This window comes from Oreochromis aureus, linkage group 1, assembly GCF_013358895.1.
Source record: "Oreochromis aureus strain Israel breed Guangdong linkage group 1, ZZ_aureus, whole genome shotgun sequence".
NCBI lineage: Eukaryota > Metazoa > Chordata > Actinopteri > Cichliformes > Cichlidae > Oreochromis > Oreochromis aureus.
In genome coordinates this window covers 40241699-40259581 of record NC_052942.1, presented here as the reverse complement: position 1 = coordinate 40259581, position 17883 = coordinate 40241699, and the positions used below count along the sequence as shown (strand labels likewise).

At 47.8% G+C, this 17883-nt stretch overlaps 1 protein-coding gene across 3 annotated transcripts in view; it reads left to right on the top strand.

The window, feature by feature from the left end:
* Positions 1-17883, top strand: part of efl1 (elongation factor like GTPase 1) — an 82438-nt gene that overhangs the window by 14946 nt on the left and 49609 nt on the right. For all 3 annotated transcript variants that reach the window (XM_039614055.1, XM_031738336.2, XM_039614057.1), the window contains 3 exons: positions 6019-6149; positions 6998-7161; positions 8329-8464. In XM_039614055.1, coding sequence (XP_039469989.1) covers positions 6019-6149; positions 6998-7161; positions 8329-8464 — 431 coding nt within the window. The remainder of the gene's footprint in view (positions 1-6018; positions 6150-6997; positions 7162-8328; positions 8465-17883) is intronic.

The following is a 17883-nucleotide window of genomic DNA, read 5'->3' as shown; positions in this document are numbered from 1 at the left end:
TGAACTGAGGGTAAACCACAAACCCCCCAACAGTCAGTGATGGATGGAGCCGGCCTGGCCTATCCTGGCCCGCCTGTCTCTTCTTAGGACGCGAGCACGCTTTAACATCACACAGCTCCCTTCCTCGATGTCTGGCCCATTAATCTAAGCCCGGTGTCACCGAATCTGTCTTCAAGCCCTTTATGAAGATGGGAGACAAGGTCTTCGACTTCCTGCAGTGAGATGAATAGCGAAGCTGTGTTCGAGCTTGAAAGGCTAGGATGACAAGTTACAGCGCGGAGTGGATCGCTGCCACGGCTCATTGGAAGCAGATGCTTACAGGAGGCTTGGATTGATGTCGAGGAGTCATTACAGTGTTGGTCCCAGTGTTGGTTTAATGGGCTGGCCTGTGGAGCATGTGTGTAAGCTATTAATGGGCCAGAGTGAACTCGTTGTCTTCGCTCTGCCTCATTGTACACTGCTGACTGATCTGCATTCGCTCAGTTGTGGCAAAGCCGTAAAAAGCTCTAATGCGATGTTGTGAACTCCATTACAGTGTTCCTCGACTAATAATCGTACCAGCTAACCAGTCTGACACAAAGAGGCTCTGCACATTCATTCCTGTTTATTAGCTCGGGTCTTATTTTCACGAGTCGGGTCATTTGGAAGGTCAGAAATGAGCGGCCCGCAGGACGTGACGATACGAGGAAGTTTGGTTGCTCCGGAGTCGTTTTATGCCAAAGGGTAGCTTTGTCTGCAGGAGGCTTCCAGCTGAGTCTAGGATGATTTTGCATTTTGGGCCTGAACGTTAGCTTCGAGCGCACCGCTGAGGCGGCTCATCAAACAGGTTTGATGTTGGTTTTTAATTTCGATCTGTTATTTTCTTCCACTTACCCAGTTCAGGGTCACGGAGCCTTCCCCAGCTGCACACAGACACACACTCCCAGCTCTGGGAAGTATCGATTCAAAGGCTGTGGCCAGATGTTGGATTAGAACCCCGGACCGTCTTGCTGTGAGGCAACAGTGCTGACCACTGCACCACCGTGCCTTCTATTATTAAGTTTAACAAGTTCTAGTTTTCAGCTGCCATATTCAATTTAAATCACTTTTTTGTGATTTCAGCTTCGATCGATCCTGCCACGTGATTGGCTGATTAGATCTGAGACGCTGTTTGTCAAACTTCAGATGAACGACTCCTACTTGCTAGCTGCGATGCATTAATGTGGAAATTGTGGGCTGATGTTAATGTTTAAAATAACTGATTGTGATCCGTGTGTCGACCCAGAAGATCACCAGCAGCCACTCGCAGCTTTGTTCTTCCACCTCATCCTCAGAGGGTTTGTGGGAGTTTAATGAAACAAAACAAACCTTCGGGTCTCCATCAGTCTGAGGGAAAGCTGAGTTTATTTTGGGGTTTTCTGGGTCTTGTGCTGAGGTATATGTGAGCATATAGCATACAGTATATGCTCCATGCCTCCGCCTCTGTTTTCATCTTCTTGATCTGCAGCGTTTCTGATGCAGAGTAGAGAGATTCAGCCTCAGCTTCCTGTCACAGTTCTGATCTTAATTGCAAACTGTAGCAGTGCACTTCCAGTGGCAAGCAGAGGAAAGGAGATATAGACAAGCTGTCAGAGGAGGCTTGGAGGATGAGGAATAGGAGGTATGGGAAAGAGAGAGAGAAGGAAGGAAGGAAAGGTCATCTGATATTGTGAGGCTAGAAGGAAAAAACCTGTCTAAGGTCCCGGCTAATGAGCTGCGGGAGCTTCTTTCCTCTTTGCCCGCTGTCTGCAGCAGGCGTGCATGCTCTCTGCTGACATCTGTGTGGCGGCTCATAAACATGTTGTTTGTCGCCAGCACTCAGGTCCTGGCGCTGTGCGTCACCTCCGACCCAAAATCAGTGAAGTCTTTGACATGAAAAGTTCTGAAACACAGAAAACGAACGACTGTGAATCATCGGCACATCGCAGCCCTGATGACTGATCGCAGCTAACGATTCATGTTCATCCAGGACTGCAGGAAAATAATTCATCTGTAAAGTAGAGGGAAACGACCTCGAGCGGTCGACTCCTGCGAGTGAAAAAGCGTCTGATAGCACACTCATTAAAGGCTTACCTGTAAAAACCCTTAACATTAATTATTGTTGGATCCTGACTGAGGCAGCAGCTTTAAATAATTAACGGAGTCGCTGCTGCGCTGCACACAGCGCTTCTCTCAAAGTGGAGACGCGTCTCAACAGGTCCTGATGCACTCAGAGGGAGGACAACGATCCCCCGTCGCACCCGCGCGTCTTTCTGTTCATCTCGAGGTCCCGGCTTCACGGCCCGACGGCGGTCCCGCTCACTTCTGTGAAACTCAGGACTGTGATTGGACAGAAGCATTTACAGTACAGAGCAGAGGCAGAGACGGCTCTGTGGGTTCACCTTGTTTAGTGTCAGGTGTGAGGGACGGGCGCAGAGCTCAGGTGCAACGAGCCGCTGAGAATTTGCTCAAAATTGTTAGTAAATGCTGAAAATGTGAATCTTTGGACCAGAACTTGAGAAGGGGAGGAAATGAGTTCAGGTTTGAACCGTCACCTCTGGCTAACTATCTGCACAGACATGGCGACATAGCGAGGGCGTGACCCGCAGCGTCCTGCAGCGCGCCCAAAGCTCACATTTCTTTTTCTCAAATGCTGCATGCATGAAATGTGCTTTCACACGTGCATGCATAAGTCTGCCATGCAGCTGCTGCTGCAACTGGAACAACACTGGTGACGGTAACAGTGCAGACGCTAAAATTATAAAGATTCCTGACATGTTTTTATGTCGATGAATTTGTTAAACTTCTTCCTATTTCAACTCTTTGCAATACTCACATGTCGGACATGAGCTGCAGCTTTTACTTTTTAATTTTCCAAAGAGCTGTGACATCACGTCCTGTAATCGTACCTCAGCAGATTCACTGCGAGCCACTGCGTGCTAGTGCACTCAACGATGGCTGTAAGTTATGTTCATTAAAAAGACAAACAGTACTGTGCAGCAGGTCTGATCAGGGTCAGAATACGCAGACTCACATGATCTGATCCGACCTGACTGCTCACATTTTGTGGTGCTGTGGCTCTTTAACTCTGGACAAAGAAAGCACAAGTTTACTGTCACCTCTTTCTGCCGCGAGAGCTTTCTACGCCGTGGTTACTGTTGAGAAAAACCCTGCAGTGTACTCCGGTGCCCGGATATATGGCGAGTCCACGGCAGGGCAGTCGGCATAAAATCTGTGTCGGATCAAACACGCCCAACCTCAGTAAGATTTCTGCCTAGGATTGGTCGAGCACCACAGTGACCGCCACTGTGCCGTTGGCCAACAGGTGACAGTGGAAACGTTATAACTGGAAACGCTGTAGATCTCACCCTGGGTCAACACACCTGAACCACATGATTAGTTCATTCCCAGGCCTCTGGAGAACTTCAAGAGATGTTGAGGAGCTAATTTATCCATTTAAATCAGCTGTGTTGGATCAAGGACACATCTAAACCTGCAGGACACCGGCCCTCGAGGCCTGGAGTTGGACACCCCTGGTATACAGGGACTGTGCCGGGTCATGGATGTAGTTAAGGACATGCAGTGAGTGGGGACGCTCTCCTGTTGTGGAGGAGCAGAAAGAAGCCTGTGAAGTCTCAAAGTGCAAAACTATTAATTTGACTGTATATGGGCTTTGTTGCTCGTATTTCAGTGAACTGCTTTGCTTTGACATCGAGGATTATAAAACCTGCTAAACAAATGAACCCATGTCCCAGTCCAGGCGCTTCTTTAAACCCGTGCCTCAGTGAGAGGGGTCTGCCGAGGCCTCGGTCTTAACATATTTCTCTGATCCTCGTCTAAATTCTCCATCCAGCTAAACAGCAGGCTCTGAGCTTTATTTAGCCTTTAACTTACTGTATCTCACTATGTGTCTTTCATGCAAATGTCAGAGCAGATCTCATCGGAGTCACCACCAAGTTTCATTTTCGTACGCTGGAGCCAGAATAGAAGACATCTCCAATAAAAATCCTTCAGCAGTAAAAAGCGGTGAAGTGTGCTTTGCAGACAGATTTAATATCAATACATTGTTTAATTTTCCAGCACACTTTTTTCTCCGTCTTCATAAAGGGAAAAGGTCTGCTCGTGGTCGCGATCATCCAGCCTCAGTGTTTGGAAGCCATTACTTCATAACCGCAGCAGGCGAGGCCAGAACCCAGGTCCTGGCGTTCCCATTATTACCAATGAGTGACTGATTTGACCTCCTGTGGAAAAGTGATGAAGTCCGTAACGCGGTGCACAGCCGTGTTTATTTCGGCGTTTGATCTAAACGCGTCATTAAAGGGATAACCTTCGCTTAAACATCTGTTGGCTGCTTTGTCCTTTTCGGGGGATATAATGCGAAGCTGACTCGTGCGGCTTTAAACTGAAAGTCACTCTGAGCCCATTTGTTCTTAAGGCCAGGCCGTCTTCCAGTGGGGCTGGCTCTTTTGTGGTTTCCTGTTACAATCCTGAATTCGGGCCGCGGCCCCGTTTATATCCAATTTATGCTAAAGAGAGGTGCAATCAGTCTCAGTGAGTCTGCAGGGCTGCCGCTGTTGTCAGGGGCAAATTATGGGCTGTTTAAAGTGGTTTGTCATCATGGAGCTGAACTCTGTGCTGCATGCCGTCACTCGGGCCTATTGTGAGCAGCTGTGTTGCTATAGTCACTGTGGTCTGTTTGAAGAGGGCATGCACATGCATACACGGGCTAACACGCCAACCGCACAGCGTGCACACACACATATACACACAAACACACACACAAACACACACGGGTCATGCAGGAAAACTAATGCAGGGATAGTTATGTTCTGTTTTTACAGCTTAAACTCTATCGGAGGAATTTGAAGTCTATCACTTCAAGAATGTTTTTGAAATGGTTTCTGAACTGAAGGTTTCAGGTGCTGACAGAAGCCCCTCAGACTCCGATGCTGCCTCTCAGACCTGCTCCCAGAACCGATCCATAAACATCAAAAACCTGTTCAGGATAATCTTCTGCTGCACCTCTGACCGGCTTCTAGCTCGGCTGCAGAGCACACCTGATCCTAATCCTTCAACCTGATTTTCAGTTCTGGGCAGTGGGTTGTATGCAGGCGGGAATGCCAGGAGTGACTCGTTACCTTCGGGGCTGGGAACTGTGGATCCTCTCAGTGAAAACTGCAGCGATGATCCAGCACACGAAGGCCGCGTCGGCTTGAGGGAGAAGTTGTTTGCATAAGTTTAGGTGGCGAGTTTGCAGCGTAGGTGGTGGGACTGGACTTCCAGGGTGTGATCTGAGAGGATGGGTTAGAATCATCAGCTTCTCCGATGATGCCAGTTTAACAACAATCATATGACCCCCTATGAGCAAGCACTTTGGCGACAGTGGGAAGGAAAAACTCCCTTTTAACAGGAAGAAACCTCCGGCAGAACCAGGCTCAGGGAGGGGCGGGGCCATCTGCTGCGACCGGTCAGGGAGAGAGAAGGAAGTGGGTACTTTTAGATTCCTGTTCCCAGATCACACCCTGCATGATCCCGTATCAGTCCGAGCTTCCAGTGGAATTTTTTAAAACACATATTTGGGGACAGACAGTTTTCTTGGTTCAGAATTATTCCACATGTATTAAAGTAAATAATAATCATCATTTATAAATCATTTACAGAACACAGTGTGCATTCTCCTTATTTTTCAGGCGAGGTAGAGCATATCGTTTGCCTTCTGCTAGGTTGGTGGTTCGAGTCCAGCCTGCGTGCTGAAGTGTCCTTGGGCATAAACACAGAGTTGATGCAGAGTGTGAGTGTTGGATGCAAAGCTTAGAAAAAAGTGCTTGTGTGGATGAGACTGTTGTAACAACATTTACTGGACAAACAAAGATCTGTGCTGCGTAGATGAGACTCAAAAAAGTGATTTTACTGCAGCTCTCCTGCACAAACCAAACGGGGTGTAGTAAAATGAAATGAAACATGTAAACACACAGTAACATAGTGGAGCGTCTGGAGGTCTGATGGGACTCCTGTGTTTAGGCCTCTGACTCAGGAGGAGATCGCCGAGCGCCGGGAGCAGGCGAGACAGCGACACGCTGACAGGATGGCAGCAGAGAGCCACCGAGAGCCCCCCCACTCTGAGAGCGTGTCACCTGCCGGACTCTGCACAGGTGAGCTCGTCTCAGTGACTCGTTTCACTCGCTTTCATCTTTTTTTAATGTGTCTGAACACAGCTGATGCTCCGAGGGGACAAACGTGAGCGAGAGCAGGAAGACTCGTTCCCTTTGTGTTACTGTGACCGTGTAGCTTTCAGTTTGTGAGTCCGTGTGTGTCACCATAGCAAAATGTAGTCAGAGACACACGTACTGCAGCGGGAACTACAGCATGGGTGGGCGGAGGCATTTCAGAACCAATGCTGTTCGTCCAAAGATGCGTTTGGCTTTACGTGGATAACCAGAGCAGCGGGAGCCGTTTTCAGGTTAGTTTGTATCTGTGACGTGTGCAGTGTTGGTCACAGTGGTGAAGAATCCAAATCTGGATCCATTCAAACAGTTTCTGTAGCTCCGCCCACAGGTAAGATAAGATAACTCTTTATTGTCATTGCAAAGTCACACTTAGTACAAGGAATGGGAAAATTCTGGATTTAACAGGGAGCCAATGAAGGGAAGCCAGAGTTGGAGAAATCTGCCCTGGGAATGAAAATGTTCTCACACAAGCTCCATGTTTAGTGACTTCTTAGCCGAACTTGTCATCAGTAAAGTTCCAGATAAAAATGGAGATTTACCGGCTTAACAAAATCTAAATAGACCCAGCTGCACACCTGTAAAGTGGCGTTTTGCACAGTTGTGACACCATCAAGTCGCCAGAATCTGTCAGACAGACGCAGAAACTCAGAGGTGCTTCAGTGGTTTCAGTGCAAACACACAGGCACAGACTCAAAAGCTGAAAACATGTCCGCCCACGCTGTCACGCCTGATAAATATGCAGCGTACAAGAACTGATCTCGTTTCTCTCTCAGCGAACATGGAGAACCTGACGCTGAAAGACTCGAAGCCAGAGGAGGAAGAGGAGCCGAAGGAGACCTTCGTGGCGTTTGCTCGCGTCTACAGCGGGGTGGTCAGGAGAGGACAGAGAGTATTCGTGCTGGGACCGAAGTACGACCCCGCCCAGGGCCTGAGCACGGTAAACCCCTCACTCACCTGCTGTAGCTGCTTCGATTCTGCCTTCACTTCAGGTTTGTGTTCACACTGACTTCCTCCCAGCACAGCTGATGTGATGCAGGCTGACAGGTAGTGTGAGCGACGCAGATCCTCAGGAGAATTCACGACCCTGTGACTGACAGCAGGTTCCTCTGCTCGGCCTCATGTGCTCATCATTTATCTTCAGCCTCACAGGGAAATATCTGGTTAGCATTGAGTGAACAGCGACTCGAGCTTTTAATGTCTTAACACCAAAATGTGAACGATTCCGTGTCACCGTGAGGATGGCTCGATGCTACATCAGTGTGTGACACTCTGACCGCCAGCCTACTTGTTTCCTTGTTTCCTTGGATTAACTCGGACTTTGTGTGAATAATCTTGGATCTAAAGATTAAACAGCCTCATCCAAAACTGCAAATTGAGCCGACATAAAACTGCCTTTCAGTTCCTCCAACAGCCACGTGAGGTACTTTGTTACTACCATGTGAAGGTTAATAAAGTTTTGTTTATTTTACCATTATGACAGCCGCCATCTTGTTTCTGTGCGAGCCAGACTGAAGAAGGTGAAGTGCAAGTTTAGACTTTAAAATCCTGAATTTGACTTAACAAGCCTGGAGCTCAGATTCTTGGACAGTCTGTCAGTGCAGTGACCTCACAGCAGCCATGTTATTGGTCACATGATGTCATTAAAAGGCTCCAACAGCACAAACACTGTGCAGAGGTCCAGTTCAGGTGAAGCTAGCAGACAGCTAGGAGCTACAGCCACCTGTCAAAAGGGCCACGCCCCTAATAATGCAAACTTTAAGCCTTAATACATTTTAAACAGGTGAGTTATAGAAACATCGTCACCTGTACAGGTGTTATGAGGGAAGAAATGATCCACAGAGACCAAACAGTTTGTGTATCAGGCTGTAAACATGCTTAATTCTGCTGGCAAGTCTTAACATGGGAGTCTATGGGGACTGACTCACTGCTGGAGCCTCTAGTGGATCATAGTGGAACTGCAGCTTGTGTAAAACACATTATAAATCCTCAAAGCTGTTCAGTGTACTGCTTCCTGTGTGCTTTGCAGGAATCATGTGAGTAACCTGAGTTTCTCTCCCCTGTGAGTGTCAGTAACGATGCTCTCGTCTGCCCTCACCTCTGTCAGCTGCCGGAGGGATGCAGCGCTTCGGACGACGTCTCTGAGATTCCTCACCTGTCCTGTTGCTCCATGGAAAACCTCTACCTGCTGATGGGCAGAGAGCTGGAAGAGCTGCAGGAAGTCCCCGCAGGAAATGTCCTCGGTAAATCTGTCTCTTTGTTTTTGTCGTCGCCTTGCTGCAGCTGTTGTTCGGTGACGCCGGAGCACTCATGATATCACCTGGGCTCTAAACCGTCTGACACACATGAGGTTCTTGTTAATTCAGTAAAGTGGGATTAATGGCTCCGAGCTGTGATTATCCCGACCTACAGGAGCGTTTGGGGCTTTCTCCGAGGTAGACGTCGAGTTTTCCCTTTGATGTCGTTGGGTTTGTGGTAGTGAAAGGGAATGAATCACTCCTGAGTCATGACTACAGGGATGAACTGAGGTGTTACAACACAAAGTTGTTTGATTTTAAAAAAGGGCAGAGGTACACGAGTGTGTATAGAAATGAATCAGTGCCAAAGTCAGTGACTCACAAAGAGCTATTCAGAAACAGCCAATCACCGAGCTTCGAATCCTTTGTGTGCCACTAACACTAAGCTGAAAGTGCAGAAATGATTTTATTCACTGTATCAATTATGGATCATAGTAGGAAAATTGTTCTGAAGCACAGAAGCTGTGGTAGAGGTGACGTGAGAGCAGGTAAGTACATGACAGAAGGCCGGTTCATTCTTTCAGGTTTGACTGATCAAACTTTCATTTGTTCTGTGTGGACGCCCCAACATGAGTCACAGAGACTCTTTAATGGCTCTCACACAGGACAGCAAAGGTGATGCTGAAGTAGTTGCAGTGAGCAACTGATTGGCCAGAGGCCGAGGTGGTGGGAAGCAACCTGTCTCCGAACAAACACCATCCGACTCGGAGTCAGAGCGAGCTTGGAGTGCTCGTGTGAACGCAGGGAAGTCGCAGGCCTGCTGTAAACTGTAAATGTGAATTTCTGTGTATATAAATAGCTGTGTGTGTATTAATTAGCATGTTATCACAAACAGACGGCGTGTGTTTGCAGACGTCCTGTGACTCTGATGGATCTTCATCAGACTTCAAACTAGCAAAAGAATCCATAAAGTTATCGTGAGACTGAAATCAGGGATCAGGTGAGCAGGAGGCTCATTTTCTTATAGTTTTCTATTCAATCAAGCAGAGGAGTCGCCCCCTGCTGGGCACTAGAAAGACTGCAGGTTTAAGGCACACAGACTTTTATCTGTAACACGCGGTCTGTGAGTGAAGCTGTCAGTGATGGTTAGACTGGTCAGCAGGGCTTATAGTTCACTTATCATAAAAATGTCAGTAATGGGAGCTGCAGAAGTCTGTTTGTCACTTAGAAGCAGAGACTCGGGGATGCTGCAGTACTCCGCAGCCCGACATGTGTTTCTCTTCTGAATACCTCACTCCTCAAACTTGTGACCTAAATTCTGACTCAAACCCAGATTCCCACATCACGGCTTTAAAGCTCGCTCCCCTCCAAGTTTCTGTGAGAACTCCTGCTTTTTTCCATGCACCTCCTTCCTTTGATTCAGCTGATGACCGTACGCATGCTCGTCTGACACGCACGCACGCTTGTATGCGCGTTATTGACCTGACTCTGTGATCTCGGTGGACGGCACTGTCTGCTGGCTTTGTGTCTTTACCGCAAACATGTTCAGCGTGGACTCTTTATGAGTCATTTCTGGTCAAGTTGCCAAAAAGCAGCTGGGACTCTCCTGACGATGGGCTCAGGTCAGATTCTTCAGGTACAAACCATATTTATTATAAACTCATGTTTTTCCTGGCACAGATTTTTCTACCTTGGCTGATATGAAAGCATCACTGCGTCCTGACACGTGACTCAATGTTGGGCGAGTATTAAAAGTGTCTGTGTACCAAAATTATACACAAAACTTGACAAAAAGACATATTTGCATTTTACCCCGGGGGCATTCCTGCATGAGGTGCTCTTAGCAGATTTATCTGATCGTGTTATGACGGCTTTGGTTTGTGGTGCAGGTAAAACCTGACATGTGCAAACTGTTGAATTTCTTTTTCTGATCTTGTCACCTTATTGGTGTGTGTGTGTGTGTGTGAGCGCGCGCGTGTGTGTGTGTGTGTGTCTGTGTGTGTGTGTGAGCGTGAGCGTGTGTGTGTGTGTGAGCGCGCGCGTGTGTGTGTGTGTGTGTGTGTGTGTGTGTGTGAGCGCGTGCGTGTGTGTGTGTGTGTGTGTGTGAGCGTGTATTTGTATCTTTGTGGGGACCAAAATCCTGGTCCCCATAAGTTTGAAGGCATTTTTGAGGCCCAAATGTGGTTTTGGTGTCAGGGTTATGGTTGGGGTGAGAGGCTAAGGAAAGCATTATGTCAATTAGATGTCCCTACAAGCTACGAATACCCAACGTTTACTATTCAGAAAGTTTGGGTCCTTCCTGTTTCCCATCATCTACAGTGGGGGTGTCGACAAGCTGTTTGAGCTGCTTCAGTCGCTCGCCCGGAAGCTGGAAAAGTGGATCGTGGGTCCCGCCCATTTCACGTTCATGTCGCCTGTAGTCATTTCGACATTCTTGCTGTAAGTCGCCAAATTTCCTTCCTTTCTATGGCCGTTGGTCACAGTTCACTGTGAGTGGATGCAGTGGACCCAGTTTCAAGCAGAAAGCTTCTTCTCTCTAAAAAGAAGATGGCACCGCGGCTCAGCTTTGCAAAGCAGCATCAGAACAAAGCGAAGACAGACGGGACCAAAGTGAGATGTTTGTCCATGAAGAACAGCAGCAGGTTTGGAGGAAACAAACTGAGTGGAACTCCTCTGTATTCCAAAGTGCTCTAGAGTCAGCGTGAGGCCGTCTGTCCCACAGCTGAAGCTTGGACCAAACAGGACAGCGATCCCAGCACAGCAGCAAAGATCGGAGCTGCAGCAGTGGTCCAAGGTCCAGACCTGAGCCTGACTGAGAGGCTGTGCATGAACCAATGCTGCGAACCTGAACGAGCTGAAGCATCACTGAGAAGAAGAGAGGACCAAAGTTTGTCCACAGAGATGAGACAGACTCACAGAAACATCAGTGCAGGTCACTGCTGCTGAACCAGGATCTCCAGCCGCTGGATCGTGGATCAGTCGTATTAAAACTTACTTTTTCACGTGACTCTGAATCTTCAAACGCAGCAGGCCTGAAATCTGTGTTTGCTGTGCAGACGGCCCAGTGTGCTGCGTTCAGTGAGGTCCCCGGTGCAGCATTGATCTGACTCACATTATTGCTGCTGGACGCTGCTCTGGGTGGAGCTGTGTGAAATCCTCCTGTGAGGCTGTCATGAATAATGAAGCAGGCGTGCATTAGGATATCGACGTGCTGCCATCAGTTGGCATCAGCGAAGGAAGTTATCAATAAGCCCATCTGCCCTTTAATGGACATCGCAGCTCGTCTCCTTATGCAGCTTTGACGTCTCACAGATGGGCTGTAATGATCCGGGAGTGGCCTGCAGAGCCGGGACAGTTTCAGAACCACGGACTGACTCTGATCCGGATTAGTTAAACCTGAGTTGGACTGACAGATGTTTGTTTTTGCTGTGACAGCAGACTGTGCTCCGTCTGTCTCCATGCTAAAACTTTACTGACACACACTGCGTGAACAAAATGATGAAATGATTTACCTTAATGTAGTGAGTCATGTGCGTTATTAGACCAGCCAGTGTGAGGGTTATATGTGAAAGCTCTTTAATCATCATGCTGAAATAATAGTTTTGTTGTTCTGCTGAAAAAGAGTAAATCACATTATTATTATTATTATTATTACTATTATTATCATTATTATTTGATTAGCAGTTATGAGTTTTATGAGTTTTACTGGTTGAATGTTCTCCTGGAATAGTTTCAGACGTCTCAGAGAAGTCGGCTCAGTTTATTTGCTGAATAAAAAACATAATATTTTAGTTTACAACAAGTTTTTGACTGCTTTCTAAAATATTTGTGGTCTAATAATTTGATAAGATGTTTGCTAATATCATATTCGGATGCCTGCAGAGCAGATCAGTCAGATTGAAATGAGCTCCCAGCCAGACTTCACAGTTTGACAAAAGTTCATGTTTACTTGTTATTGTGAATATTTCGTTCTTTTTAAAAAACAGAAATCCGATCGTCTCAGGCTGTCGTCTGTATTTGTCCCTCCTGCCAACCTAAATGTGCTGTAGAGAGTTAATGATCCAGCACAGACCTGCAGGTCCACGTCTGAGCGGCTGAAGAAAAACAAAATGAAACTTTGGAGAGGCCCAGTCTAAGTCCTGACCTGAAGCCGATTGAGATGCTGTGGCACGACCTTAAAAAGCAGTTTGTACTCAAAAACCCTCCAAAGTGGCTGAATTACAACAAATCTGCAAAGATGAGTGGGACAGATTCCTGCACAGCTGTAAAAGACACAGCATTGGGCACCAATCACTTTCTGTAAGTGACTGAAGGTAAATCACAAACACGGTTTGTCATGTTGCAGGTCTGCGTGTTCCCTTCAGCTGCTGGTTTTACGTTTGGTAATGATTTCTGGTTATCATCAATCACTCGCTGATATTTCCTCGGTGCTCAGATGTGATGTTTTAAACTTGAAGCAGATGTGACTGCAGCTCTGGTGGCACAGGCTGGACGAGCGGGCGATGCTCACGACACACATCGTTGAGTTCATTGCTTTTGTTTTGCTCACGGTGGCCGTAGACGGGAGGCGGAGCAGGTCATCCACTAGTTGGAAGGTTGGCGGTTGCTTGAGACGAACCGGAAGCCCTGGTTGCGCTCAGACGTGTCGATTGGACTGCCAGCGTTGGATAGGAAGAACCTGAGTGTAGAAAGAAGCGTTGGTGTGAATGAGTCGTGCTGCTTTAGGAGCCTCGAGCGCTGCAGTCGTGATGGATGCTACAACTTCTGACTAGAATAACTTTGATCTTTGAGCGATCGGTCCTGTCGAGGGACAGACTGCTGACCACGTTGGGTCACACTGGCCCTGCAGTGCTTGGTTGTCATCATGGATCGTAGTCTTCACACTTGCATGACGGTGCTTTCTCTGCACAAACCTGTTGCGTCTGTCGTTTGTTCGATGTGTGGATTCTCTTCAGTTTCTCTCTTTCAGGTTCTTCCACTTCTTTTTTCCTTGTGTTGAAAGGAAGGAAACATTTAATAAAGATGGACGAAGCTCTTTCCTGCTGAGTTTTTCAGTCTTGAAGGAAACATTGAGCAGAGTTCTGAGACTGAATAAAAACACCCACAGTGTCCTGTTATATCCCAATAAAGGGGATGATTTTTCATTCACCAGTGATCACACTGGTGAAAATGTTTTTTCACACTTTGGGATTCAGCCCCTCTGAGGTCGCTACAGTGAAACAGCTGAACGTGTCACAGTCGCTTCCTGTCCTGTAAACTTGAGTTGTGTAAAAGTTGTTTGCTGGCTGTCGAGCTGTCAGGATTAAGATAAGTTTGTTCTGTTTCTTTGCCCTTTGACCCCCACCTCTCTGAAACACCTCCAGCCTTCTCGTCTGTCCTGTGCAGCACTCGGTGAGAGCTGCTGGGTGTTCACCGCAGATTGATTCAGTGTAAAACCTCCCGAGGGAAGACATTGTCTCCCTTTTCTTTGTAACCGTGATGGTTAGTAACGCTGAAATAAGACACAGTCAGCTCGTTTCTTCGGGGATCTCGGTGCGTTCTTCTGAGAAGCCTGATGACTAAGCAGAAAGCTGAAGCGGTGGCAGGCAGGGTGGAAACAATTTCTGTTCTTCTCAGATCTATGAAAACATACTCTGTCTCTCTGTGAGTGTTCGGGCCATGTGGGAGCCATCATTCCTGTCCTGTTAGTGGACTGCGGGCAGGGAGGAAGTTGCCAGCGGCGCACCAATGTGTGTAAACCCCACCAGGCTTGGCCTTGATTAAACCCCCATTATTATCTGACGGCTGGAGCAAGTAATTGGAGAGGGGAGGACACGCACGTGCACGCGTGCACAGACACGTACGTGCACACACACATACACGTGCACACACACACACACACACACACACACACATACACACCTTTCTCACACAAACATACACAAACATGCAGCATTTGATGTGGAAAACATCATTTTCCAGTTAACCACATGATGGCACGCTGCACAGGCTGCAGGACAAAACACTGTGTGTGTGTGTGTGTGTGTGTGTGTGTGTGTGTGTGTGTGTGTCTCTCACAGTGTGTCCTGAGAGTGCAGTGAGACCCCCCCCCCCCAAAAATCACGACTGTTTTAAATGAGTAACAGAAAGCAGAAAGATAAAGGAAAGGCAGCTGCTGTGCTGTGTGCGCAGCATTGTGCTGCCTTCCCTCCTTATTTCCTGCCAGCTGTTGGAAACAGCAGCCTCAGGAAATGAAGGCCTCCTATCACGCTTCAGCTCAGTTCAGTTTTAACCCCCCCTCCCCTGCCCCCGCGTCCTCAGTCAGCCTCAGGAGGACACTTTCCTCTCCAGGTGAGCGTCAGGTTTCACTGGAAGTCTGCAGGTTTGTTGTTTATAGAGGGGTTTGGTCAGTTGATCCTTTCTGTGTCGTATTAATAAACTCAGCTGGCTCAAAATGTTTGCAGAGGATTAGTACACATGCACTTCTGTGTTAGTTTAAGAGGACGAGCAGATGCCACAGAAGTTCTGCACGTGCTGAAGCTCTGTGTGTGGTGAACGAGCCGGAGAGAATTATTACCTGCCACCGTGTCTTTGTGCAAAGCTGGTGAACATGTGGTGCAGCACGGAGGTGGTACGCTGCAGGCACAAACATGGCGGCGAGCATCATCACCTCACTGAAGATTGAACTTCCTGTTTGTGGAGTCTGTGTGACATCCTTGATAGGTTAGCAGGTGATTCGAAGTAGGCAGTGTTGATGTATTCCATGTTTCACCCAGTGTCACCTGTCACCTGTTCTCCCTGTGAAGTTCATAGAAATATTGGATACAGACGTATGTGAAGCAGGAGATGAGGTCCACTGAACAGCGATAATTATCGACCGCTTTTCTTTGTTGCTGTCTTGTCTGCGGTGGCTGATGTCAGTTACTCGAGGATCTCTCTCCTTCTGTCACATGCTAGCAGCTCCTGCAGGAGGCTAACTAGAAAACATTGTCTCGCAGAGATTAACCACATCAAATCAGCCTGCAGCTCACATTTTCATGCCGCGCTCACATAAACGATCACAGCGTGGAGTCGTCTGATTCATCTCGTCTTAAACAGAGCAAAGTGATTTAGGAGGATTTCTTGGCGCTCATCGGTCTTCTGGGTAAAACGCTTCTAATGATTATGGCTTTGTTCTTATTATATAAATGTTGTCTGTTTAGTTATTCATGTCACAAACACTGTTACAGTCCCATAAGATCACTGCTTATTTATGTGTGACCTTGTGTTGGAGATGTTTCATAAAGACAGAGGGAAACAAAAACACGGCGATGGCCACGCCCACTGGGCCCACCTGCAGTTTGTAATCACACCTGCTCGTGTTAGTGTCATTTCTGCTTTTCTCTCCTGGTGCTCATTTGCACAGCCATCCGTTTTATGTGTTCATCTGATGCTACTCGGGTTGCCAGATCATTTATGAAATGCAGCCCACACGCTGCATGCAGTTTCCACACAGAGTGAGACTTCAGTTCACTCGTGTGAGGCAGACAGTTACAAGTTGTGCTTCTCAATTCACAAATTAAATGATATGAAAACATTTTTTTAATCAAATGAAGCCGTCCTGAGCTGGACAACGGGGAAAGAACCAGGACACCATGAAGACAGTCAGTTTGCACAGTGCAGCATCACAGACCGGCTGCTGGTCACATGCAGAACTAGTTATGAAAGGGTTAGCGATGCACCAGGAGCACTTCGGTATGCAAACTGGAGCAGCCAGGGATCAAACCACTGACCTAACACTGCCTCAGGTTCCCCGTGCATTTGGTAATAACCTCGGAGAAAAGTCACCAGCCAGGAGCGACGACGATTGATTTTCCTCATCACCACTGAGACGACATCGCTGTCCGTGCTCGTGTTCAAGTTTCCCATCGTCAGACGTGACTTTCTGTTTAGTTTCACCTCAGACAGTTTTTTTTAATCATAGATTATTTACAAAAGTCAACTGGTGTCCTTCCAACTGTGGAAACTGTTTTGATTTCCTGTTTCAGCATCTGGAGCAGAAAGCTAAAGTGCCGTTTTAGCTGATAAGCAGAAGCTCGTACGGACGCACCTGCCACATCTCAGCGGCGTGTCATGTGGTGCTGCACATCATCGTGATCATTATTCTTGTCAGCAGGTGAGGTTGAACGTGAACTAACAGCCGCAACGTTCAAACCGCTGACAGATAAACGCTGACCCAGAGCTCTGCTGGGAGCTCTGGGTCCTGGCTTTCGTGTCCCACCTACCTGAGCGTCGCTGCAATTTAGCAGATTCAGTGAGAAGACGGTTACACCTGATCGACGGGGCAGAACTTACCTGGCCTGACTGCAGCGTCATCCAACACCTGTTGGAGATGAGAGCTACACCCTTGCCCAACTTTGGCCACTTTAACACCCACTCAGGTAGAAACCCCTCCCCCTGAAGCGTGCATTCAGTCAGTGAGTGGTTGCTGGGGGTTATGGCATTACTTTGCCCCAGCTGCCAATAATAGACGCTGACTCGCCTGCAAACACAAACTATCTGCTAAGCAGTAACTGTGAAAAGTGCGACGCGACCTGGAAACTGAGGCTGTTGTCTCCTTCAAAGTAAAAGCTGCACCTGGGTGTGACGACACGCTTCGTCCAGATTGACAGAATCAACTTTTTGAGGCCAAGAAGAGATGTTGGTGTTTTTGATCACAGGAGTTCAAATGTTTTCAAATGTCATCTTAAAGTTGAAGCGATATTGATCCATAACTTCTGCACTCAGGACTTTAGTCTTGAACATTTTGAGTTGTTTCTCAGGATTTTGCCCTTATTTGTACTCTGTACCTGCAGAGCTGCAGTGAACATGTTAGCGGCAGAAATGATGGCGTGTTCTGACCGAGCTGTGGAAACTCTCTGAGCACCTTTACAAAAGTCCTTTGTTTGATTCTCTTCACTGTTTTCGATTAGCAGCGTACACCGGAGCGGCGGTGGGATTTATCTGCCATCGCAGCTGAGGGAGAGTACACGGCAGGCTCGATGGCGTTTGATGGCGAGCTTAGTAAGGCCGACCGTTTGTCAAAGGGGTTAAAGATGTGGGCAGCATCGAGCGCTAATCGTCGAGGCCTAATGTGAAGCAGCTGCGAGAAGAGCCACGGCCCGAGTGGCTGGAGTCGGTCCTCGGGGAGGAAAAAAGGGGGAAAGAGAGAAAAAAGCAGTCGCAGTGAAGCGAATGATGCTGATTCAACACTGAGCGACTTTATGAAAACATTTGTTTTGCATTAGGCTCTCCCTCTGCGTGCCAGCGGTGACGAGCGACCCAGATCTTTAACAGGACGCGCCGACTGAATGATTTTACTGATGCGAACCGCGCCGGGGTGATGGCAGAGGCCAGCTGGGTTCATCTCGGTGCAGCTCGCATCGTCAGTAATGCCGCTGTCTCCTGCGGCGTTCGGACGTTCAGGC